This window comes from Mangifera indica, chromosome 3, assembly GCF_011075055.1.
Source record: "Mangifera indica cultivar Alphonso chromosome 3, CATAS_Mindica_2.1, whole genome shotgun sequence".
NCBI classification, from domain to species: Eukaryota; Viridiplantae; Streptophyta; class Magnoliopsida; order Sapindales; family Anacardiaceae; genus Mangifera; species Mangifera indica.
In genome coordinates this window covers 4,957,403-4,985,374 of record NC_058139.1, presented here as the reverse complement: position 1 = coordinate 4,985,374, position 27,972 = coordinate 4,957,403, and the positions used below count along the sequence as shown (strand labels likewise).

At 31.6% G+C, this 27,972-nt stretch overlaps 2 protein-coding genes across 3 annotated transcripts; both read right to left on the bottom strand.

Annotated features, from left to right (window-relative positions):
- Positions 1–132: 132 nt before the first annotated feature.
- Positions 133–5,804, bottom strand: LOC123210131 (sister chromatid cohesion protein SCC4). 2 transcript variants are annotated; one of them, XM_044628353.1, is made up of 12 exons: positions 5,380–5,804; positions 5,143–5,284; positions 4,729–4,845; positions 4,104–4,608; positions 3,803–3,841; positions 3,580–3,698; positions 2,789–2,935; positions 2,405–2,494; positions 2,161–2,285; positions 1,589–1,794; positions 761–885; positions 133–651 (listed from the first exon to the last, which is right to left on the bottom strand). In XM_044628353.1, the coding sequence occupies exons 1-12, from the start codon at positions 5,742–5,744 to the stop codon at positions 463–465; spliced, it is 2,169 nt and encodes a 722-aa protein (XP_044484288.1). In that variant the 5' UTR covers positions 5,745–5,804; the 3' UTR covers positions 133–462. The 2 variants fall into 2 exon arrangements, with proteins under 2 accessions (XP_044484288.1, XP_044484286.1); XM_044628351.1 differs by having other exon boundaries at positions 3,580–3,701; positions 5,380–5,802.
- Positions 5,805–9,364: 3,560 nt separating this feature from the next.
- Positions 9,365–13,915, bottom strand: LOC123210882 (NAC domain-containing protein 7). The gene is made up of 4 exons (XM_044629371.1): positions 13,540–13,915; positions 11,172–11,353; positions 10,793–11,064; positions 9,365–10,330 (listed from the first exon to the last, which is right to left on the bottom strand). Exons 2-4 carry the CDS (start codon positions 11,329–11,331, stop codon positions 9,695–9,697), a joined length of 1,068 nt encoding a protein of 355 aa, XP_044485306.1. The 5' UTR covers positions 11,332–11,353; positions 13,540–13,915; the 3' UTR covers positions 9,365–9,694.
- Between the last annotated feature and the right edge of the window lie 14,057 nt (positions 13,916–27,972).

The window sequence follows — 27,972 nt, the reverse complement described above, 5'->3', positions numbered from 1 at the left end:
ATGATCAGATGACCAAAGTATGATAAATACAAAGATGGCTCATCACCAGCCTTATCAAAATGGAAGTAAGAGGAAAGTAATGTCACGAGATTAATAATGCTACATAATAACAGAAGCAAGCATGCAAGAAAATTTAGAACGTGGAAAAATCACTATAATTAAATACTATACAACAATAAGTATGTGAAGGATGCAATATTCAGCTAACATGAAATATGCTCTATAATCTATTAACTGAAGTTCTATGAAACTAATTTTCTCTTTTCTAACAAACACGCCCCACCCCAAACTTGATTTGCATCCAAAGTTGGCATAAACAATATTGATCTCCAGATGCTCTGCGTCAAATCTAAATGACAAGGTTATCCCCGTTAACTAAGCTTAATTAAGCTCAATTTCAAAACCGCAGAATTTACAAAACCCCAACAAAATAATAATATTTAGAAAAGAGTAAAGATGGAATTAGATTTTTCTCTTCCCACGTTTCCCAGTGTCCAAATCAACTAGCTTTGATGATGAATGCATTGGTAGTGGTGTTGATAGACCAACAGACTCTGGAATATCAAGATTGACTCTCATGGATTGGCCTTCCATTGCACGCTTAGTGTCAAGTTCATTAAATTGCTGAACTTCAAGTTTTACTTTGTCAGTCTGCTCAGAGAAACACACGAGAGGAACAACTGTTAGCACTAATCAAAAACTTTGCCTAGTCATATCCAGCTGTTTCTGACAACGAGACCAAAAATATAAGAACCCTAACCAATTCAATGTGATGAATGGATGAATATGCATCAGCAAGTCTCTTTTGCAGATCATCTAACTTCTTCATTCGGTATTCATCATTCTCTATTTCATTCCCTCTCTCACCCAACTGCTGATACAAAGCTACAAGCAGAATCATTGAATAAAATGTATGAGATAAGCATACCAATAGTGATTCTAAAAGTACTCAATCAGAGTAGCAAAGAATGCAAACTACTTTCACAACTAGGGGGTAAAATTGATAGGACTTTTCATCTAGTGATTTACACAAAAGGTTATTGCATTAAATCAACAGAAAAATGAAATATGGTAGAATTTTCATTTTTCTTCTTTGACCTCGTGAAACAATGTGTTATACACATAACAAGACATTTTTCCTATTGAATAGAAGCTGACAGTATTTGAGCAAAATGATATTTGAACCGATAATTCATTTTCATCATCTGCAGAAGTAAGAAACCTAGAGAAGACTATGCCAATGAATACAAGTTGGTCTAAAAGCATGCATGGCTACATCAACTAGTTGAAAACAATTATGTGACATCATACTGCATTCTCTAAATAAAGAATAAACTGGTCCTCAGACTCAGAGTAATAATAGTAATTTAAAATATCTTTTTCTTATTTGGGTTCAACAATTAGTTATTGTTCCCGATCCCCTGTCCTGTCATAACTGTGCACACCATGAAGCAAGGATGGCTACGGGATACCTTCTGATGGGCAGAACATAAAAACAGAAAAATGCCACAAATCCACATTGCAAAACTCTGAAACCAACACAATTTCTAGTCACAATAAAAGTTAAAGGCTAGAGGGACAACTATACCTGTCAAAACAGATAGCACCCAGATCTGAGTTGGAATATCAGAAAGCTTCTTTGCCAATGTAAGAGAGGATCTCAAGATCTCTCTGGCTTGTACCGTGTCATGCAGTGCGAGTGCCAAACTCCCAAGGATTGTCAAATACTGAGAAACAAGTTGAAGGTTCCCCATATGATTATGAGCAATCTGCAAACCTTTGGCTAGGCGATTTCTGCATCAGAATTGTTTCTGGATAAGGAGTGAGAAAAAAGAGAGAGAGATTCATGCGTATGGGTTTTCTTTCTTTCTTCATTTTTCCTCACAGATGGCATCTAACCTCAGATTTTGAAAGAAAACAAGTATCAATTTCTTGTTCACTTGGAAATTGGAGGTCATAATATGATGAAACCTTCCGATTTGGTATTCCATGGCATTTATAGAAGAAATGTGCCAGAGGTGACCATGGCGAAAACTTTACCAAGAAAAACAGAGAAACCATGTCTATGAACCATAAATCATATTACTTAATAGAGTAGCTTCCAAGTTTTCACTAAAATGACTTAATTGCTGTAGAAGTTAAAAGCACTCAAGCAGATACCTTGCTTCTTGGAAATTTTGTTGCCTCATCAATAAAAGGCCATAAGCAAAATGATGACTTGCTTCTTCTCGAACTCCTAAAAAAGAATCCTTCATTTGGTAATCGGGTCCTATCAAATCAATTGCCTGCATACAAACTACTAGTCACCAATACAATCTAACTACCATAAAAAATTACTCTACTATGTACTAATTTACTATTGCAAACAAAATGTAATGACCCACTAACTATAGGAAAATATAACCTGTGAAGATGATTCAGCATCACCAATGCAGAAGTAAGAGACAGCTGCATAAGCGTGACACATAGCTTGCATCGATTTGCTCTCTGTTAGCTGCAAATTCAACACAACTGAATTACACACATATTAAAATTCATTTCTGAAACAAAATGAAAACTGATTTAAACATGCATATAACTTGTAGTCATTTGGAATTAGCTAAATCAAATATAAACACTAAAAGAAACAAGTGTGCTTATAAGCATATTGTCTCCTAAAAGATTATTAAAAGTGCTTCTTCTAAGCACATTGTCTCCTCAAGGACTATTAAAATACTGAAATTGCAGAGTCAATGGTAATGCAAAACATTTTCCAGGTCTAAGCTAAGAGTAGGAACTTAAACAACACCTTTGCTGCTTCAACATAATGAAAAGCTGCTTCACTATAACAACCAACAGAATGAGCATATTGTCCCCTGAGCATCTCAATGATGCTCTCACAAGCCTGTAAAATGGTTGGAAACCTAATGAACCAATTCTTCATTTGCATCAGTGCCTGCAAACACAGACACAGTATTTTTTTCTTCACTTTTGAATTGCAAACAAGCACAAAGGAAAGGCTAAAAGAGGAGAGATAGAAACAAAATTAAACATATGACACACAAAAGTTAAATTTCAACCAAAAGAAAGAAAAGTCAAACTGCATCCAATATTTTCAAAGACTGTTTTCTAATTGAGCAACTTCAAATTGCAGCTATCATTTCAGGTATCCCTTAAATTTGGTATAGAAAATGACAAAAGACAATGAATGAGAAAAAATACAGCAAGGTCAGCTTAAGATCAATTGATGGCGAATCTACTTGAGCAATAACATAGGTAATATTATGGAAAAAATATCAACTGTTCGACAGAGGCAAAACTCCAGAACACAGAACCTAAGATGTGACAAAGTTTCATCAAAATAAACTTAATCACCCAACTCAATCAGAGCATCTACCTGATTTCAAACACAAACCATATCTAATATTGACAAGTATCTTCAATATTGAAGATAGAATCAATAATTAATTAGTCCAGGTAAGAACCTTCACACAGAAATAATTACATTAGGCAGGGAGAGAGGGGAAGAATTCTGTTCCTAAAATGAAGTGAAACAAAGGCAAAAGCTGAGCATGGCAATATCTGAGGCATACCACCTACCTCCTGTGCTTCAATAAATTCAGACCGAGTAAGTTCCACAGCCACTTTGTTTTCAAGGAACTGCATTAGTAGCATTAAATACACACCAGCCATCCAGATGGTTGAGTGTTGCAAATCCACTTCTGCTCAAATTAAAATTTAAGAAAACTGATTAACAGACCTTAAAAGCACAAAAGGGCTGAAAGTATATAATTAATTCATCATATGAATTTGAAATTCATACCTCTTACGCCATCATTTATTCCAAGTTTCACTAGGGCATCTGCAAAAAACATAATTACTCAGGCTCCTTGGCAGTGCATGTAACAATTAAAATAAAGGAAGGATTCTGATCTGCTATGAAACCAAAAAAATTTAATAATAAAAGCCAAGACCACATTCAATGATATCACAGGCAACTGTTCATGTTTCTCATACAGAAGATTGCAACAAAATTATTGATTGTCTTTAAAAGTCAAATTAAGTAATGTATCAAACATCAGCCTACGGTAACCACAAGCGGAGAAAAATGGAAAATAACTAACCTTGGATAGTATGAATTCCAGATTGAATCCGCTTAGCACATTCCTTAAAATTTCCTTTTGGACGCCCAAGTATGACTACCATAAGGTCAACCAATGCATAAACAGCACTTTTTGGAAGCCATTCCCCATTAATTGGAGCTGGTGCAAGCGTGAGCTTATCTCCCGGTGCCTGTCTTGCATTTCCAAAATATGCAGGTTCAAGAGTGTCTTTGCCAGTTACAAAGCTTGATTCCGTAATACTTCTGAGATGCATTTGAAGCTGTGCTTGCCTTCCAGAAAGAGCTAACCTTTCCCTCAATGGTAAGTCAGGGCGTGAAAGACTTTGATTCAAGGCATCAAGTTCACCCACCAGCTGCTCGACTGCTTGCATTTTCTGCATGTCAGCCTTCATAGCTGCATCCAATTTGTCGACGTGCTGTGAAGCATTCTTGTAATCACAGATTCGAAGCCGGTAGAAGATGTGCAGCAGCTCATTGTAAAAGAGCAAACCAAGACATTGTTCTCTCTTTAAATTATGAAAAGCAAGAAAAAAATACATTCAAATTCAATTTTAAAAAAAAAAAAAAAATCTCAACCAACTTCTATAACAAAAGAAGCTAAAGTAGCCAAGAATAGCAACACTTACCCTATTTGGATCAATAGATTCCCAAACCTCATCACACTTTTTCATAGCTCTCTGAACAGAAATATCATCATCCCATTGCATAAGGTGCACGTGTAAAATTGAAGTAGCAAAAAACATCTAACAAACAAATGGAAAAAGAAATCAATCAATTATTGTAGACATTTAAAGACTTCTTTTAAAAATAAAATCACTTATTTATTTTCTCCTAATTTTAGGGGTATGTAGTTAGAGTGGTGCTACGTATACAAATTAAATATACAAAATAATGCATACAAATACTAAATATACAAACTTATGCGCACCACTCTTTCATTTGTACCTCATTCATCTACATTTATTAAGTATTTATTCAGTTGACTTTTTACATGCATTCATTCATTCATTTTGTCACACAACAGTTTGTATGAAAGATACCTGTAAATCGGGATACGAAATTTCAGTAGCACAAACAAACCCAGATTGTAATGCAGACATAGAAGTCTGAAAGTCTCCTTCAATAATCAAAGCATTTGCAAGCTGGGAATTGAAATTACAACACCACAACTTTACTGCAAGCCTTCAAAAACAAAATTAAATAAAAGTAAAAATTAAATAAATATAAAGATTAATTAACATAAATATATATAATTAAAATTCAAAGTGAGCACATACTCATGTGGAGCAGAAGAAGTAAGGTCAAGAGCCTTGAACAAAATGTGCTTTTGAGGAGCGATGGCGCCAACAAGATGATAACACTGACTCAGCATACTGAACGTTCTACACTTCAATTCAAAGCAAGATGGGATTGATTTGAGAAGCAATTGGGAACGTTCAAGATGGGATTTTGCGTGATTGACGTTGTGGGTGTGTTTAAGAAGAAGAGTGGCTATACGAAGACGGGTCTTCACCTCAATTATGGGTAAGAACGAAACATGGCTTTGACAAATAGCTTCAAGGCATTTCACCGCCTTTCCAATTTCTGATTGGTTTTCATGGTAATCGGCCAGACCCCATAGCCCTTCCGCCACTGCCTCCATGGTTTCCGATTTGGGTCAAACTTCACTCTACGCTGCCGTTCCCAATTTCAAACTAGGACGACTACGTCAACTGGGCTGCCACTGTGACTTGGCCCATTGGATCAAGGCTAAATTGAATTTTAAGAGTGGGAAGTGGTTTTTGGGTTAGCGTATTAAGTTAACCAAATTTAACCTTGATGAAAAATATTAATTATAATATAATAATTTTTAAATATAATCATATTCTATTTTTCTTTATTTCCATCCTTTAATTTTTACAATTTAATTCTAATTTTTAATTATTAAAATATTTTCATTTTAAATATTTCTCTATCAAATTCAAATATATATACTGTTGGAATAGATTTTAAAAAGTAAATTTCAATTTTGAAACAGAAAGAATGGAGTATAAACAAAAACTAAGTAAAAATTGAAGAAAAGTAATATAAACAAAAGCCTTAATTAAATTTAAAATTAAGGAAAAAATACGAAAAAAAAGTTGTTAATAGAAACTTTATTTAAACATGATTATTTTTTATATTAAATATGATTTAAAAGATTTATATATATGTGATGTAAATATCATTTTAATTTGAGCTTAGTTTGAATGGCAAAAGATGACACTTCATGCATAAAAGAACATAAATTCAAGTCTAAGGGGTAGCTTGTCCTAGTCATTCACTGAATTTGGAGTTTATCATATTTAATGTAGTTGGTTTTAATCTAATGTGATGATTTAATTCAGATGAAATTTCTTGTTGCCAAAAAAAAAATATCATTTTAATTTGATTAGTGAATCAAATGATATTCAAGCATGATGATGATACATTTATGTTAGGACAGAAGTTTTGACTAAATAATTGATATTATATATTTAGTAATTCTTTAATTAAAACATTCTACTATTAATTTTGTTAGGATCGTGCATGTATTTTATTGAATGTGAATTATAAAATATCATTATAATAAAATAAGATAAATCTAACAATATATAAGTATAGTCCTATAAAAATTAAAAATTAAGAGTAGTGTTATGTATATAAATAATAACATATCATTATATAATTGAGTAGTTTTAAATTAGAAATAAAATAATACATAATTATATAATGATATATCACTATTTATATATAAAATTATATATATTATTTATATATATAATTTTAATGAAAAATTAATATCAAAATATCGTAGCCACGAGTGTCCGAAGTTCGGAGGTCAGAAACAAAAAGGAGAAAGAATGAATTAATGGAGGAAAATTTGCAAGTTGAGTCTAGTGAAAGCAGATAAGGAATCGACAGTTCTCAAGTGAAGCATTAATAATTTTTTTTTTTTTTTAATTTTTGTTTTTGAAGATATCCATGGACTTGCTTAGACTTTACTTTTCCTTTTCAAAAGCCACAGACAGCAAATAAAGAAGAGTGAAACATTGATGATTAAACGAACAATTGGTTGTCCCCTCCATCGCTGTCATCTGGGGCAATTCGAATAAGGGAATGTGCCCTCTTAGCCTGTCATTCTCTTTCCTTCTGTCCTCCTCTCTCCCCAATTCTTATGCATGCCTCCTTAAACTTTCCACTGCATGACAAATTGAAGTGCATCTGTACCATTCTACGAAGCGCAGCATACTGCAAAGTACATACGTCTAAATACAATGGATGATATTATATATGTGTACACCAATCATTAGTAAATATTGGCTGTTTTGGGAGAGTTTCCATAAATTCCAAACGCACGTTGTACGATCAACTTTTAATACCCGTAAATCTTATACTACTTGTTTGCTTTATAACATACACATGAAACCATTTGAGTAATATTATAGGTATGTATTTTAAATATATAAATAGATAAATATTTTTATATGTTTTTATATAATTGAGTGATCTCATTTATGTATTTAAAATGGATATGTATAATTTTATTAAAAAATGCATTATTGAAGATGATACATAATTTATACTCCAAAATTGTTATTATACCGAAACCAAATATTGTAGTCAAACTGGAAATTAAATTAATTTGTAACTTTCTTTCACAGATCATGGAAGCCTTTATTTCATCGTAGCATTGTAATTAGCGAGGCAGGTTTTGTATACATATATAGAATTACAAGCTGTGAGAGGGCATGGACATAATGTAATCAGTATAAAATTAATGGATTAAACAGCAAGTCCAAGAATCAAGGGATAATGGAGGATTGGCATTTGGGGAACTAGGGAAGCACATTAATAATTAATGTTGCCTCACATATTTTTTTGACATGTCAACGGTATTATCTTACTTAGTCTGCAAACAACATTTTTATGAACAGAAATTATGCTTTCACATACACTGCATCGATTAATGCGCATGGCGGTGTGGGTTTTTGGGTTGCGGGAATACTCACTCCTACCTTTCTTTTATCACAAGTGACGCAAGGGAAAAGCTGAGAGAATAATGTCATCAGTGAAAGCCAAATGAAAAAGAGTATGCCAGCACGTCAAGCATAGACAGAGACAATCACTTCTCTTAGGCTTTTTCGCCTATTCTATCCAATTAGGAATATGTCTCTTTCCCATGCCTTACTCTTTCTTGTGTGTGGAGAGTTCCATGCATAATGAGTTGGTGAAATCACGCCCGATTATTATGTCTCTACAAAAATGTCATTGCTTTTGTGCTAATTGACCTCATCCACCCTATTCAAAGGATGCTCTCCAGCCATAAGGCATATATTGCTTGTTAGGTTTTATTATCCATCATTGGTTTCTCAAAGTTTGCTTCTCTTTCTCTTGGTATTTAAACCCCGAGAATTTTTAAGAACTTAATCCACGCAGTCGATGCCACACAGCCACACACCATCTTCCCTTTCCTCGTACCTCTGGAAACCAACCTTCTTATCCGAGGTGGGTTACAGTAGTACTTCAAGCTTGATACTACATCTTCTTCTGTATTTATAGTCTTTTGATTTGACGGTTGAACTTAAGGCAACGACTTGAAGGCTAGCTATTGATGGTAAGAACCAGAGGGGAATGATATTTACTTCTTCAATATATACGATTCTTTCAGTACGCCATTTGAATCCATCTTCTTTCGCAGGTATGTATAAAAACTGCATGCAGACGTTAAATGCCATGGTACTTCTAATTAGTGTTCGTTAGTTGCTCTACTTTGTTTTACATATGTCGTTATTTATAAGTTTCTTAATTAACTTAAAACCTTTATATGTTTTAGTAGCTATAATTTTTTGGAGTTTCAATGCCATATGACAATACAAAACGTTGCTATATAAAATTCATCAAATGGGAAGTATGAGTATGGCATTTATTAAGAAAGGCTGACAATAAATATGTAGTTTGCTAATTTTTCAAACAATAACTAAATAAATATAGAGAACTAAACTTGAGGTTTTGTATGTCGGCAGCTAAAATTAAAATAGGAACTACTGCTTTGTTGTACGGACTAGTTTCTGTTCACCAGAGGTATTCGAAGCTTAAAAAAGGAAAATCTCGAATTCAAAAACTTATTTAGGGTCTTAAGAAGACCATGTGAAACTTCTTCCCGAGACAACATATAAGAAAACCTGAACAAAATAAAGTAAAGAACTCCTTGTCTAATCTTAATGCTATTTATGGTCTATGATCAAATTAAACACAAGAAGGTTACAATATCATAATGCAAATTATATAATTTGGAATAAGGCAAAATACATTTAAAATTCAACATCTGCCGAGTCTGTCCCAACAGCACTATCTCGGCCATCGTCCTCATGAAACCAGTAATTTATTTGTACTTGGTATTTGTGAAGTCTAACCATAGTTTTTATAGTAATATTCATCAATATGAAGGACACCACAAGCATCCCAAATAATAGCTAAAGCAATACCATCATAGTTTTATTATTTACAGCAACCACAGTAGATAAGTTTCTCTTCTTGTAGAACTGTACTTCCTAGAATTAGTATATATCTTCTGATTACTATGTTTTGCATTCACTTCCACAGATCAATTTGGCAGCTGTAGGTCGACGTCGAAGCATATTCATGAGTAATCTCAGGCCTTTTGGATCCATGGGCAAGGAAATTCATTTGTTCAGCAACATGAAATTCAGCTGCACTGGAATAATTGGTTTCCTTTGAAGCATCCTCATGGCTCAACTGAGATGCGACAAATTTGTCAAGTACTCGCCAGTCTGTCACTTGATCCACCGCTTGTTCATTGTTGTTGCTATAAAGTGAGTTAAAATCTTGTTGATGACATTGTTGCATCTGCTCTTCTTGAGTGAGAGTAGCGGACTGCAAAGTGCTTCCGTTGTTTCTATCATAACCATATGGAACTACTGAATTGCAACTCACACTTGCTGCTGATTGTAGAACTTTAGGGCTTTCTAACTGGGGAAGTTGGAGGAAAGCGTTCTGATGAGACATATTATACTGCACCTCAAGTTCTTGTTTGCATGGATAGTGGAGATGATATGATGAATAAGGCGGAGGAATACGCCTTGGAGAATCGATTTCTGGGATGAATGAGAGTTGATCGTCGTACCAACATGAAGACTCGTATTCTCCCATTTTCCGCACTGTGGTCATTCGCTTCTTGAACACCCTACATACCACCCATCCTTCTTCCTGGTGCGTTCATAACAGTTTGATATTAGATATATCATAATAAATTCACTCTGAAACTATGTGCAACAAAGAATGCATTTACTGTATGATCAAAGTTAGGATAAAGATACAAATATAAAATAAAAAATAGAAGGAAAATGCTGGACAAGAAGGGACGTAAAATTCACTCAGAAAAATGCTTGGTGACGGTGAAAGTTAGGTTCCTCTTTCTCAAGGGATAACGCAGATATGCATGTAAAATTAAAGAAGCCTACGAGCCTAATGAGCCTTAATGTTTTACTAGCATTGCATACATATGTGTGCCTAATTTGGAACTAACCGAAGTGACTTATGGAATATACGTAAATTTCCCTGTATTGGAGGATTAACTCATTGCCGAAATGGTTTCTATATTTAGATTAGATAGAACTCACAACTAATGTAAATGAAATCAACGAAAAGAGGAAAAAAATTAATGCGTGCCTGAGGAGCTCCATTTTCATTAGTTTCAAGTCGATATTCATGCATGATCCAGTCCGATTTTTGGCCATTTGGAGCTCGACCTTTGTAAAACACTAAGGTTTTTCTCATGCCGATCAAGCTATGCCTGGAGTATATAGCCTTGTCCCTTCCTGTGGCTTTCCAAAATCCAGCTTTTGTAGCTCTATTAGTGCGAGTTCCAGTTGGATACTTCTTGTCTTTATGGCTAAAGAAATACCATTCATTCTGCTCTTCGGTTCCTATTTTGCACAATTCTAGAAAATACACATGTCAATGTTAACTAAATATAAATATTGTCCATATTTAATTTTGCTCGAAATTCTAACGTGATTTTCTCTAGGGAAAGAAGGAATATGGCTACCTTGAAGATCCCATGGCTCAATTTTGTAAAGATCAACATCTTTGATAACATCTAGATCGATCCTTTTAGAAGCAACTTTTTTTCTGAGGTAGTAATCAACGAGTTCTTCATCTGTGGGATAGAATCTGAAGCCTGGAGGAACATGTGAAAATGAATTCATATTTTTCACAAGGACTAAAAACCTGCATTAACACAGAATACTTGTCATCAATGTAGAAATCATTAATATAAAAGAGATATATATATATTTTATATATATATATATATATATATATATATATATATATATATATATATATATATATATATATATATATATATATATATATATATATATATATATATATATCCCTGGGTAACTATATTAATTGGCAACTCTTGGCCTTAGCTAAGTTCTTCCAGAAACTAGGAAGTATACGTAAAGGATGCAGGCATGCATATTATTTCAGAATTGGAATTCTCATAGAATATGATATTATATTTGTTCATCACTTATATAGATTAGGATATCTTATACAAGATATGTCTCAAATAATTTATGTTGATAACATAATTAAATCTTATGTTTTACCACTCACCCAACAAAATGGAGCAAATTTATTCTTGGCCAAACATATATACATATAGATAAACGGAACAATTGATCAGCATTATCTTTTGAACGTACTCTTCCAGCATTATTATCCTCTAAATTTCATAATTCATCATATAATCTCACTACAGGTTATACAAATTAAGTGCATATAGCATATGTTTCAGCTGAATGAGAAATAATATGCAATCAGTTCAAGTGTGTCAAAGTACATATATGACTGCATGTTTTCTATATACTAGTCAAAATCGAAATATTTTTCTTAATCCATTCTATAAGTTAATGCCACAATCTACGATTCTTATGTTTGACCTAGCAGATGTTAGAGGGAGAATATGCAGATGTTTGACCTAGAAGATGTTAGAGGAAGAACATGTACATACTTAATACAATTCAAAGACCAAAAATAGTTAAAGAATTACCTATGTGATATTCTCTTTTGTAGGCTCTGAAATGCAAAACAATTGAAGAACAGTAGTGGCTAAAAATCTAAATTGATCAAGTAGGGTTGAGGATGCAGAAAATGTATGTTGGCCATGATATATTTTTGTACAGGTAAATGTTAAAATCGGTCATTTATTGAAAATGATGGGTAAAGATAGCTGAAAAGAAGAAAATTTAATAATACACAGTAAAAAGATAAATTAGGAAAAATTAAAAAAAAAATGTCTTCAACTCAAATGAAACTATGACTTTAAATGCTTCGGTATCTATTTATGATTGCCCTACATGCACGGAATAGAATGTCTTGAAATGATTTAATAAACAAGACAAAACCAAGATTTATTTTCAGTTAATTTCAACAGACATAATTAGGATGGAACAAGATTAACTAGTAAACAAAAAAGGTTTTTCTCCACTCATAAAAGTGTGTGTTGGGTAGGTGTAAGGAATTAGATTCAATAGCTTTGCTTTGTGAAACATGCATAAAGTGGACAAGTAAGAATTCAGAAAATATAATACTGCAGTGTACCATATATAAGATGACCTTACAATTTCTCATTGTTGATTCAACTCTCTAATATTATATAGAACTTTCCTAAACTGATTGAAAAACAATTAAAAAAAGGATAATGTACATCATGAAAGCATAGACAATGAATGAATATTCTTGTGATGTGTAATCCTTTCAATGGATTTGCAGATCTTCTAAAATTACTTGGAGCACACTAACTTATTCAAATCCTTCATACCATCATTAATTATCATATATTTCTTATAGCAGTAAGTTCATATAAAGTGAGAGAGATCTGTGTAACAATTGCAAAAAGAATAGCGTGTGATAGAGAAACATATCCCTTGTATTGTCATTATTCAGAAATCCAACAACGGTACACAGAAGAATCAGAATTGTAGAGATGTAACCGGGAAAAGAAAAGATAAAAAATGAAAAAAGAGATGCATATCATGTAATGTTAGTAGTTGCCATTATGTACATGAAATAAGCTTCAGAAAATGCATGGAATGATTCATGGGGGAAAAAAAAAGTTCAGATCAAACTCAATACACCAGTAATCTTTAAAACTCTAGTAGTGATAAATTTCAAATAAATGTTCCTTTTTTGGTTTACTCTAATTATATTTGCTTAGCTTCTAACAAAAGCAGCCTCTGTCTCAAATGCTTTACCCTAATGGCTATTCGTTCAAAAGAAAAGGATTTAAAAAATACAAAATGAAGACATGTGGATCAAAAAAAGCAGATCATTAGAAAGAAGAGAAGAAGAAGAAGAAGAAGATGATGATGATTTTAAGAAGGAGAAGCTCACGATAACACAACCTTGAAAATCGTCCAGAGAACAACCCACTCGGATCTGATTAAACCCAGGCCTTAATCTGCAAGCTATATGTGAACTTATTGATAAGAAACTTAAAAGTATGCTTTTGGCCTCTCTCTTTTTACTTTTATATATTATAAGCACAGTGAATGTAGACAAAAAAGCTCGAGGATGGAAGATTGAGAGATAAAACAACACTGGGTACGAAAAGTTATCCTCGGGAATGGAAGTGGTGCTCTCTGAAGAAGTGTCTAGTACTTGTCTTGTCGAGAGAAAGAGATGAGATCCCGAGGATGGAAAAGAAAAGTAAGGTTAGATTTAGAAATGGGAAAAGGGAGAGTTAAATAAGAAGAATGAATATGAATACAGTAGATATAAGAGAACACACATGCCCTAATAATCTACCCTACTCTTCTCTCTCAATGTTCTCTTTATCCTTTTTATCTTAATTTTCAGTGGAAGCTTGATTGCTGCAAAAGCTTTGCGCGAATAAAGGACGGATATAATGCCTCAAGCAAGATTGATATTGACAGTGATAACAAGCAAATGTTTTAGAGGCTGCAACCTCTTCTATCTCTCGCTTCCAACCACCAGCTACTGATTGAGACCGCATGAAAGAGAATGTTTTTAGACTGAGATTTGATGATGCAAGAGATCGGACGGTTGGTATCATTTGGGCGTCTTAAAAAGGGTTTAAAAAGTGAAAAAAAAAAAAAGGGAATTACACCAATTTTTTTATAATAAAGATGAAAATTTTTATGATTAAAGGATGATACAAAACTTCAAATCAATAAAATTGCATATATATATTTTTAAGTATATAAATAATACATATTTAATTATATAATAATATATTATTTATGCAACTAATTATATATTTAAAAGTGTGTAAATATATTACTATTCAAGATTCTTTATATCTAATTTTGATGGATTATTTGGTGACAATCAGTGCATAAGGATGAGTTTAATCAAAGCCTGTCCTCTTATTTTAACTTGTATAAAAGATCAAAGTATTTGTATTTAGCCAAGTTTGTATATAAATTTATTTAGCATACATGAAACTATTATAATTTATTAAATAATGTAAGTACTCTCAGTGTCATTACGGGATCCATAACAAGAGGGCAAGAGGCTAAATGTAAAGAGACCCACGAGCAACAAAGCTGGAGCCCAATTAAAAATAACAATTTGTTCTAAAAGTGCAAATATTTTAACGAAGAAAAAGGTTAAGGTTTGGTGGCATTTAAGGTAATAAATACACTCAAAGTCCCCACCAGCAATTGCACGCGGGCTCTGGTTGGTCAGTCTGCAATTTTGTATTTTATTTTTATAAATTATTTATTGTCCTTAGAAGAGCCTAACCCCACAAGCCGACTCAAGTACGAGAAGCTGAGCCGCCGACAGTTTAGAAGTCTATTTGGACTGCGGTGGTGGGGAGTGGGCTCCACAGAAACGGAATGATTTTTCAGAATGGAACTGAGTACGTGGCGGCCAACGGTCTGGCGTGGGCTAGCCCATGATCATTAGGCTCACAAATTTGATTGCAGGCCGGTCGTCTAAATCGGGCCCCACCCCGTCCCGTTTGGACCCCACAAGTAATTCATGGGCCCATTTTTTAAACTTTCTTTCTTAATTTAATATATATTTTATTTGTTCTCTGAAGGGCAGATTTACAAAATTGTTTAGTGACAGGCGGTGCATGCCGATGAGTGAAGATAACTTTATTCCCTCTGTAAAGAGCCGGTTCGTCGCCTAGGGTTTGGGCAAGATAACATATTTAAATTGGTTTCGCTTTATAGTTTGGTTGAAATTACAATTACAGAAAGAAGTGAAGCAAAAGTCTCAAACGTTATCCAAGTGTCATATTGTCCCACCATACTTATTTGGCATTCTATTACGTACAGGCCATGGTGGTGTTCGTTAATTCCAATTATGTTTTATTATTACACATCAATTTGAGTTTACAAATTGAATAACATCTCTAACTTTAATTAATACTTAGTTGAATGTACTTTTAAGCGCAAAAAAAATACAAAAGTTATAAGTAAAAATGTAGATGTAGTATGGAGAGAAGCAAGTGCGTGAGGTGAATCCCAGCAAATGGTGGTGGGGCTGTGGTGGCTGTGGTGGGTTGATGATTGCTGATATAGATTCATAATTGTCTCGGTTCCCCACGTTTAACCGAGAACGGGCAACTCCTCACAAAGGCCTTGTTTGGTAAAAGTTCTCGCATTCTCTTTTACATCATCTGTAAATTTATCTCTCTACTGTGGTGAGATCTTATTGGTTCTAACTCCAAAATTTAATTATATATTTTCTACCGTAAAAGTCTCATGTCATTTTAAATAATAAACTTATTTTTAATTTAATTATATATGCATTATGTGCATCTTAATGAGATTAAATTTGAATTGAATTAAACTCAAATCCATTTAATTTTGAACTCACTTGATTTATATAAAACTAAATTCAAATTCGTTTTAAATTTATTCAAATTTGACTTTAATTGAATTCAAATTCCAATTTAAGCTTGAATTAAGTTTTACGTTAGGTTTGATATTAAACTAATATTATTTTAATACATATTGATCAAAATAATATTATTTTGTATCTAATTTTTTAAATTTATAAGCTTAATTTATCTAATATATCTAAAACTCAAATTAAAAATATTAAATTTTTATATTTAAACTGAGATTATTTTAAATTTGTTTAAACTCAATTTAAATGTAACCTACTCCTATTATTAGTTGCAAGTCCATATATGGATTAATTATTAGCAAACGAAGAAAATTGGGTCACAGTAAGCATGCGTAAAAATCTCTGGTTATTGACATAAACAGTAGATGAAAAGTAAAAAACACCAAAATGCAATTGACCAATATATACTCCTTCTCTAATCTCTCTCTCTCTCTCTGCCTTTTTGTTACATAGAATAATTATGCGCCCTATGAGTATGCCTTTTTTGGTTTTTTGGGAATTAATCTTGGGTCTTCTATATTTTCTGGAGATTTTATATATATACCCAGAAGGTTTGGAGTAAAGTTTAGGCAATATCTGTATGAATACAAGTAGATGAGCATATGTTTGATAAGGACTGCCCATCAGCTTTATATACTTAAAATGTGATTATATTTGCAACACTGATTAACAAAGCAACGCCTGTAAGTGTGAATACCTACTGTATATGCAAAGTGTAACACCATAGGATAATTTCATATAATATAAGATGGATTAATTTGAAATGGTAATTGTTTATGAGTAATTAAGTTGGATTAATTTAGAAAGAGTGCAGTAAGCGTGATGATGGTTGCAGAATTAAGTCTGTCCTAATAGTTTATGTTATCCAATATATGAATGATAATTATTCACATTAGACTGCACTTTTTTCACTTTCAATGAACAGACAAAGGAGATGGTAGAGTGTTTGAATCAGTTTAATTGTAAGTACATGCGCATTGCCAGGCCGCAGATTAGATGCATACTTGTTCACAGTAAATTATTATTTTCTACTTTACATAGTCTCACTTTTTTAAATTCTTGATTCCATTGAACAGAATATCAAGCCTGCTTATCTTAATGGCAATTTTAGTGAGACATTCTCTCCTGTTCAAGAACTCTTTCAGAGTTATAATGATTTTGATAACTCAATTTGATCTAGAGTTTCATCAAATAGATATCAAGACTTCTAATCTAAATGGAAATTTTATTAAAGAGATCTATATAAACCAATTAAATGATTTTGTGTTGAAAGAAAATAATATATGATGTGCAGATTAAACAAGTTTATATAAAATTTAAAGTAAGTTTCTCGAGAATGATATCTTAAGTTTGATGAGGTTGTATCTCGTATTATTTTACTGTGAACAAATTTGATCAATGTGTATATACAAAGATAAATGAGAACAGATTCATTTTTTTGGTACTCTATTTAAGTGATTATCCTACTAAAAGTAGTGATAGTAATCTACTTTTATGAAACTAAATAATTTTTATCTAAAACCTTTTATATGAAATATCTTGTAGGAGAAACGGTTTTTTTTTTCTACATATTGAGATCCATTGAGATAGCATTCATGGATTGCTTTGCTTATGTTAATGAGTATGTTTTTAAGAGATTCAACATAGAAAATTATAAAATTGGAGATGTACATGTTGTGAAAGAAAATAAATTCAACAACAAACAGTATCCTTAAAGTGATGTTGAAAAGGGATCTATCTAGGATGTTCCTTATACTAGTGCTATTAGGAGCTTCATGTATTTGCAAATATATAAGAGGCCTAACATAATTTTTGTTGTGAATTCTCTTGGTTGATATCTTGCTTATCCATGTTTTGATCATTGGGTAATGACTATAAAAGTTATATGAAGAGGACTAAAAATTTCATGTTTGTATACAAAAGAATGAAAACCCTTAAGGTAATGAGATATTTCAATTCAAACTTTAGTAAATGTCTTGATCATGACTTAAAATCTACTTTATGGTATATTTTTATACTCACAGGTGGGGTCACATTATGTTCGACCATGTATACAAAGTTTAATGCGTGTTACATAGCAACCACTCAGACAATATGGCTGAAGATTTACATTTCTAAGTTTTAAGTGGTTGATCATATCACCAAATCACTTGTGATCTATTGTGAAAATAATACAATTGTGTTTTTTTTTTTTGTAAGAATAATGAGATTAGTAATAAGTAGTTTATACACATAAAGTGTTTTACAGTTACGAATCTCGTGAAGAAATTAGACATTAGCATATAATATATTTACTAATGCTATGTTAGTTGATCCCTCTATCAAAGGACTTAGACCTTTTAAAGGTTGTGTGACAAATACGGGTGTGTTAGAATGCTTCAATGCCTTAGGTTAGTGAGACTTTTAAGTAATTTCTACTTGACTTTATAACCTTCTATTAGCTTAGACCATTTGAAGGTCATGATCATGAATTTTTCTATTCTTGTTAGGAATATATGCATATATATGGTGAAAGTACCATCTATGTCTTAAGACTCATGTTTCTCTTGAGTCTGTTTCGTAATATCTCAAGTAATGTTGAAACATATAAATTTCATTGGAAGAAAATATTTTTTTTTTAAACTTTAGAAACATATAAGTTAAAGAGATGAAGATTAGTCACTACATATAAATCCCCTCTTTGAAACCCTCGTACAACAACTTTTCCCATTAAATTTGTTATTCAAGAGATGATGATTAGTTGATGCATATAGGCAATTTTCAATGACTCTACGAATCTAGAAGCATTACTCATTCATGTTTTTTCTATAACCCTATTTTAATTTATATTAAAATCAATCTGTAATTTGGTATTCTATATTTTATGTGTGATTACACTTGAATCTAGTTTAGGTATTATAATATAATCTAAAATATATAGGTTGATATAATCACCCAATTTGCGCAGTTAGTAGTAATTCTCTTACCTGGTGGCTTTGATCATTAACATAGGGACTGCTTCCACAACATAACCACACAACCCACTCAGATGATCCGTCTATATCATACATTAGCAATTAAACTTATCCAATTAGAGTCTATACTTCTTGTAAAAGACTTGTTAGCCATAATAATTTACAATAATCATCAGACTGCATGAAATGGAATTAATAGCCATAATTACTTTAAAATTTATTATCATCCAACATATATAAATGCAGTTTTTGCAAGATTATGATATGAAATCATTTAATTTACTCCAATAGTTCTAATTCCACTAACTTAGTAAATAATTAATGCTATTTCCACATTACCATGGTGCTAGAAAAACTGCACCATTTTTTCACTAAAGAAACTAGTTTAATTTCATATTTCTTTAGTCAGATTATGTATGCAAATTAAATGAAACCAAATATCACCACTTTTATTTGTTGATTATGAATTAAAAGTAACAATATCGATTGATGATTCAAAGTTTAAAAGTAGGTAACTTCACCATCTTAAATAACAATTAATTGATTTTTTGTCAACTATATATAAAAATGAAAAAAACAATACTTGATTCATATATTTAGAATAAGGTATAGAGGTGATGACTATTGACTTGAAAGTCAACTGTTTCTCCAAAAGAAATTTTATAAAAATATATATTTGTTTATTTATTTATTTATACACACAAAGACAATGCCATGATATAGTATTGTTGGCGAAGGTGTGATGACTAATGATGTCGATTTTAATGTCACTTTCTATGATTGTGAGCTTATGGCTCTTTTCTGCCCTATTAATCGTCAAGTTGGGAATGAGAAAAAAAAATGAAATGTAACATACACATAAAAATACTAATAGCAAATTAAACAAAGAGTATATGATTACATTTTGGTTTATGTCTTATTCAAAATTATAATACCAATTATGACATTAATAATAAGATTAATAAGTAAGAACAAACAAAGGGAAAGGCAGTGGAATTTGGAATGATTACCATCATATTCAATTTAATCTGACCAATTTTTACAATAATAATGTGGCACAATCTAGAGCATACAGTAAAAAAGTTTAAAATATGCACTTAATTTTGCTTCATGGTGATCACATATGACCTGGCTAACACACACAACTATTTAGTGAATGTTTAGAGAGACTGAATAGTTGATAAATGCTGACATAGATTTTCACCAAGTCTGAAGATCATAAACTGAAGAAGAAAGACAAATCTCAGTTGTATTAAGAACTTAAATAAAGCTTGTGTATTAATATGAGATCGATTATATGTTTCTAAAAACGGAGTTACATGGGAGATGGGGAACATGGACTGAATTTGGGTGTTGATTGTCCCCGTAAAATTACAAGAGATGTTGGAAGTGAAGCATGCATTAATCTGCAGCCATGGCCACAATGAAGTTGGTGGGGTGGCACACCTCACAGAAATTCAGTAGTCAACACAGATGTTCTTCTTATAATAACAGCCGGACCTACAACTTTTCATTGATTTTAAGTGTTAGTAGTTAATGTGTCATATATGATAAAGCTTTTAAACGCATATCAAGTCCCATCTAATCAATTACAACTATCAACCTTACCAAGTAAAATTTATCGCATAATATTTTAATATTTTATATATAATATTCTCTAATCTGCACCTTGAGATATAAATTTAGTTAAGGACGATGCTGCTGTATTTGCATATGGTAAATCAAAGAACAATTTACATACTGTTATTTGTCAAACAACAATGAGCACCTGGGAAGCAACAAGATTGGAATACGTAGAGAAGAAAGGCTAGCCCCTTTAACTCTTCGAAGAATGTTTAAGGGAAGCAATTCTCACCACTGATTTATCTAGAAGAAAAATGAGAGAACAAAATGAAGGTGGTCCATCAACCATAAATTGATGAATTACTCTTTTCGCTCTCTCGAAGAAGCCAGGTTGCCTTGTCTGTTGCTTTTCCTTAAGGGACACTCTTGGCCACAACTTTTTTTTTTTTTATTGGTGAATATGAAATGTTTAGCTTCTTCTCAATCCTCAATAAATTAAAGCAAAAAAAATTTGGTGGTTATCCCACAAAGAAGTAACAGAAGATGAAAAGGTAATCCTCCTAAAGATCAAAATGGGGCATATAAAAGATCAGGTCATGAACAAAAAATCCTTATGTTGGCGATGTCTGCTTTGTCACTACTGCGTTCACATTTAGATCAAGATGTTCGCTGTCCCACGTCATGGAAGTTCCTTGCTGTATATTATTACCCTTGATCTTTATTACTAAACTGAGATAGAAGATAGGTAGTATAAATGTTAATTTCATTACCACCCCAATTAACGAGACAATTTTAATTTTGTTATAATTTTACCTTTGTTTATTATATTTAAAAAAAAAAAGTATTATTTATTGTAGCTATTTTACCCTCAACCATATAATTTTTAAAGCAAAAATATTTATATTTTCAATAAAATTACCAACCACACAAACCCACACCACCATTGGCCACCACCCTTCCACCCCTGTCGCCTCCATGAAATCGTTTTTTCATCCCAACCTACACATCTTATGATTGTTAAAATAAGATCGAGAAAAGATAAAAAGTAACTAAAATCGAAGAAAATGAAAGTCAACAAAGCAAGACTAAAAGAAGATAAAAATTGACGGGTGAGAATGAGAGAACATGAAAATCGAAGGAGTGAGACAAAGAGATGAAAGTATTTTTTTCTACGGTTTCATCCATACAATTTCACCTTTGTTTTAATTTAATAATATTATCTTTTAATACTATTTTATTATTGTTAACCAAATATAGTTATTTATATATCTAAATTTTATCAAATATACAAATAATTGATATCTTTTAACCATACATAAAATCTATTTTTATAGAAATATTTCTTTTTTCCTTTTTATAATAAAAGTTACTCAACCTAACCATATATATTAAAAATACTATTTTTAATTGTTTAATAGCAAAAAGATAAATTCCTGCTAATATATATCATTTCTTTATGATTGAAGTGCCACATATTGTGTTTCCGTCTGTACTTTTTTTTTTAAGATAATGAAAGACACTTCAGTTTTCTCTTTCGATTTTTTAAAAGCACCATTCGCAAGGAAAACTCCTGTAGAGAGACCCTTGGATTTTCAAATAAAATAGATATGTTAAAAAATTGTTAAATTTTCAAAAACTTTGTGCTTGTCAAATATTTGCTAAAATTAAAACTATTTGAAAAGTTATGTTACACATACAAAATTAGTTGTTATTAATATATCAAGATTATTAATTGTAGATTTTGTAGAGTGTTTGTTACAGCTTATTTTATAAACATGTCCTTGGTTAAATCAGTCGTTATGTGTTTACCAAGAGTCTATTCTGAATCTCTGAGTAAGTCTATCTAGTTGATTTGTCGAGAAATCATAAGACTAAAACTCTATTAGTTGCCCTCTTTTTATGAGATAAGGCTATAACAGTACTTTGTTGCTTTATATAGATTATGGCCGTGGAATAAGTAATAGGGCAGTGAGTGAATGATTTTGTTTCTTAGTTACGTAGTGCTTTGGAGGGTTGGTCTCTTGAAGAACCAAATTTTGCTTTAATCAACTGTTAGTGTATGACTACTGTAACATCATTTGGTATTAGAGTTGGCTATGGAGCCACTTGAGAACTGAGTACAGCATTGGAGTTGATTTGGAGAAGACATTATGTTTCTTAGGATGAGTTCAAAGAAGGCTTGTATTCCAGGTATGGTCCTAATCAATTTCTTGATTATTTAACGGGGAACTAACAAAATTTTAGCAAATGGTTACTATTCAATTATATCACACAAAGTGAGAAATTGCTCGTGGGAACAGAATCTCTCCCTCAACAATGAGATGTAAGTTGCTTTCCGAAGTGGGCTAAATAAAACATACAAACAGAAGGGCAAGCTAAACACAGCGGCAGAGCGGGCCCAAATGCAGAGCCGAAGGGCAGGGAACCCGTCCAAGAGAAGATTCAAGAAGGCCCGGATAGACAACTGCATTTAGGCCGAAACAACAGCTGGGGATTATTAACAGTATGATAATCGTGGTGGGGTGAATATTGGACTGAATATCTATCACGGAGGCAGATGGAAAAAGCCGTTAGTGAGCTTCTGGGATTGGTTCCGCATTCTGATTTCTGAGCATGATATTTCGCTCTTGGAGCATACTTCCAAAATGGAATTAATTCTTGAAAGCTTTTTAAAATGTATGGGTAATAAAAAGACGATAAAAGATACAAATTTTACTCCAACGAATCACGAACGAGTTTATTTAACACCTTTAACTCTCAACTCAGTCTATCCTGTTCTTTGTCTTTATCCCCAGTCATAAAAGGCTAAGAAAAATAAATATGATTGATTAAAGCAAGGCAAAAGATCTCTGCTTCCTCAAAGCACATCTCTTTAGTGGGGCATCCGAGTTTTGTTTCTGTGGTTCAAAAAGAAAACAGCAAATCCCTTTTGCCCTTTTGCAATAAATATAAAAAGAGCATGGGGGTTTTCAATATTGCTAATCTAAATCCATCGTTAGGCTAAACTTTACAATATATCATGAATTTATTTATTTATTTTTTCGTTTTAATATATAATTGAAAGCATTACAAACAATTTTATAACTATAAAAAAAACTCTTAAAAATATTAAAAACCATCTTAAGAATATTAAATACTCTCTAATAAAATTATAAAAAAGAAAAACCCTCAAAAGGATATTTTGTGATAAAATGAATGAGTTTAATAATAAACGAGGGGACATATTAATTTAAACTCGTACATATATAAATCACAGAGCATTTGATTGAGAGGCAAAACCCAAGCCATGTCTCACTAACAAAAAATCAGAACTTTATCGGTTTCTACCCAACCCCACAACCACCATGACCGAGAGAGATCTCTCATATCCCCACAAACAGCAATACAAATAGCTCCTAGCAGGCTTTTTACAGTGATAGCTTTACCTCATTCATTCCTACTACATGTATCCCTGCATGCATGTTCACATCTATATGCATCATACCATCAATTACATATCCATGCGTACATCCATCAAGGCACTGCAGAAGAATATTTTATACAGAACATGACCAAGGCAATGTTTTACCCTTTTTCAATTTTAATCTTTTTTCTGCTTTAACTGTCTATTTTCAGTAAACATAAGCATAAGCATCTGAAGAACAAGTATTTTTTAAAATCTCTTAGAAGTCACAACATTGCAAATATAATGGTTTCTAATGTGAGAAAGTCCTTGGCTAAATGGAGAATAAACTACTGCAAAAGCTTGCTCAGTGAAGATGGTTGGGTAAGAAGAAGATAAAAGATTTAATTCAATTCCTTTTGGAATATTTGATATTTAATTAAAAAGCGCAAAAAAATTCCCAGACAATGTTTGAATAAAAAAGAAAAAGAACACAACCCTCTTTTTTTTCATGTGTTTGTTGTATAGATCAATCTTGAGGGGCAAGCTTGCGGTGTTTTCTGTGTTTTTTCCGTATAGGTATTATTCTCCTCTTGAAGTCTATCTTTGGAACTTCTTACATAGTAGATTAAGAGATGATTTTTTTTCTTCTTCTGGCTATACCCTGTAAATTGTGCTACCCTCCTTTTATGTTAGGGTGAGCTTAGGTTGTTTTCCCCCTTCTCAGGGTGTGGTTTTTCGTTTATTAATTCTTTTGCTTACAAGGAAAAAATTGAGAATGAGGAATGTGATGAGATTCTATCAAAATTTTGATTAAGATTTTAAAAAATGAATTATTAAGTCAATTTTTTTATGATACTCTTATAATTTTTCATGACCGTTAAATTAAACAATAAAAGACTTTCATTTTATATGGGCTTTTAAAGCATACATATTAATATAAACTAAAAGTATGTAAAGAAATTTTAATGTTTTAACTATAATAATTCTTTAGTTTGAGACGTTGCGTTAATTTGTGAAGATCATTTTTAAATGTCATTAAATTCCTTTACAAAATATTATTTCACTCTAATGAGATGTATCTAAGCATGAATATGACAAATTTTTATATAAGAAAATTTTGATTAAAAGCTCTATTGTTTTAAACAAAAAATTGACTATATTATATCATTACTAACATTAACATTAATGTTAGACAAGCGATTCATAAATTTTATTCTTGTAATATATACGTAAAATAATAATTTTATATTTTAAATTAGAGCTGATAATTTTTAATACAGTTTGTTAACTTAATATAATACAATATAAAAAATCAAATTATGGTTAAATTTTTTTAAACATAAAATTTAGTTGAGTCAACCTGCATAATTTAAAACTAAATCATATTAGATTTGGGTTGACACAAAAATAATTTGAACTAACCTGAATATTTAGAAAAATTGTATTGTAGTAAAAATTGTCAAAGGCTAATTGAAGGAATGTTGAAGCACAAGTTTAAGAAATAGTTGAAATCTTTATATATTGCATAGAGTTGTAACTAATCTGATTTTTTTGATTTTATTTAAACATTTATTTTATTTTTTGGAAGTGAAATTAAGTTTTTATTACTAATATTATTGGCCTTTTTAAAGGGTCTTAATATATAATTTTTTTAATTATCTCGAATATAGTTTAAGTGATTGAAATTTTTTTTAAAAATCCTAATTTAGATTAGGTTAAAGTTAAAAATCTCTAATCAAAAATTAAAACTAACACGACACGAACACTACCTGATAATGTAAACTACTAGATCTACCAAATAAGTACAATAGATCCAAACACTTTTTTTTAGATAATTAAAGAGTAACAGTGATCGTGCATTAATAATAAATACAAACATAGGTTCAAATGTTAATGTCTTTGCATGACATATCGGTATTTATACATGTGGTTGCATCCTTGTTAATTCATGCAGCATTACTGATAAAGGGATGAGGTTGGCAGAAAATATTAGATCTTTCTTATCACTGGCCAGAAATTAATACACCAAAACAAAGAGCAAAAACTAACAAGCGGCAATGTCTCTCGTGACTCTTTTTCAGTTGCGTTACAGAAGTAGGATTAGGCTCAAACCTTTTCTTAAGTACGCAGAGGACTCGAGCCCTGTGCATAAGCTAGCAGCAGTCGAGCTCAATTGGTCATCGAGGCAGGTATTGCGTTAAAATTCGAATCTACCACTGCCCTAATCCAACAAAAAATTGCTCATATCCAAGGATTAAATTTGACGCAAGTCAGCCCTAGACTGATCACTCTGAAGCCTAAGTCAACTAGCTTGGAGAGAACTTTAAGACCCTAGCTAATCTAAGGCTCCAAAGAACTCGTTGCATAGTTTCAATTATATTTGTGGAAGATAATGAACTGGCAAAGAGCTGTAATGACAGTATCTTTTCTTATATATTCACTAAGAATATTCTTTATCTCGTAATGGGTACTTCCTTATCTTCACTCAATTTGTAAAACCTGCCTATTTATATTAAGAGTAATATTATATATATAAATAAATTATACACACTTTTGTACACAATTTAATATAGTAGTATCTAATTAGATAATTTTGAAATAGGAGAAAAAAGTAAACAATCATATACTGTTACATTAATTTTATACAATTTGTTTATTAACATAGTTTTATTCTTATTTTAAATAATGCAATCTCTAGTTATTACTAGGCTGTCACACAGCAACGGAGGTTTTCATTAGGGTTTACATGCAAACCCGCTTGTTTTGTTGTGCCAAAGGAAGCATCTTATTTTTTATCTATGTGTTATATCAGTTCTGGATAATCTCCCATATTAGGCAGCAGGCGGTCTGGGTTTTGGGTTAAAAAAACTTCCCTTGTTAATTTTCTAATGACAGACTTTCACTGGTTTCAAGTGTTAATTCTGTCAAATGTGGTAGAACATAAAAATTCAACAGGAAAAAAAAAGTGGTAGATCCATATTATTAATCGAATTATGAGATTCATTCTGGCCATTCTGAATCATGTAAGATGTCACTGAAAAGCAACATGACCGGAAGATGGTGTGCAAGTTCTTAAACAGGAATTAGTTTTTTAAATCCTGCAAAAGAACAAGTATATTAATCCCACAGTTCCCTCTCAAGTTTCATAATATAGAAATAGAATCATTTAAATGAAAAATACAATAAACATCCAAAATCTCCTTTTTTCTTTTTTAACTTAATCATGATACGACACATGAAAATTATCTCAAATATGTCAATAATAGTTACATGTTATAATAGCTATTAACATGTAACTATCATTGGCATACTCAATATTTTTAATTAGAAAAGTTATAACGATAGATAATAATAAAAACTTTTTTATCGTTAAAATTTTTATTTTTAACAATCATTTTTCTTGTTGCTAAAATTATAAATTTATTTAGTTTTAACATAAATAATTTGTTATTAAAATTATAAAAATAGTATTTAAGCAGCTTGTTATTTTACAGTCACTAAAATAATGAAGAATTTAGACTTTGGTTAGAATAAGAGTTCAGATGAAATTCAATATTATTCACAAAAACTGAACTCTTCTTTGTTAAATTTACTTTTCTTTACCGTCAAAGTTAAAAAAAGAAAAAAATGAAATAAACGGCATTTGGAGGAAGATCCAATGCGAAGTAATTAACATAATGCTACATGATAGTGTCAAAAAATTCCCTTAACTAATTAAAGCTTCCAAAAGGCAATCAAACAACAATGTGGGACTTGTAAATTAGTCATATTTAATTACATATCTTACTTATTTCTTCTGTGGCTCGCTGGACATCAGGCACTGTCCCTGACAATGTCAAAACCTTAGAATGGCCGAAGTTGGCAGGCTTCCAAGCAATTTAATTCCAATTAATGAGTTTCCATTTAACAGATATTAAATATTGCACAAGATTTATATTAGTTTTAAGATTTTGTTAAACAAATCAAAAAGCATTATATCTCTCTACCTTAATGTAACACAGAAGCTTACACATAACTAAAAAAGAAAACTTCTAAAATATTAATGCATT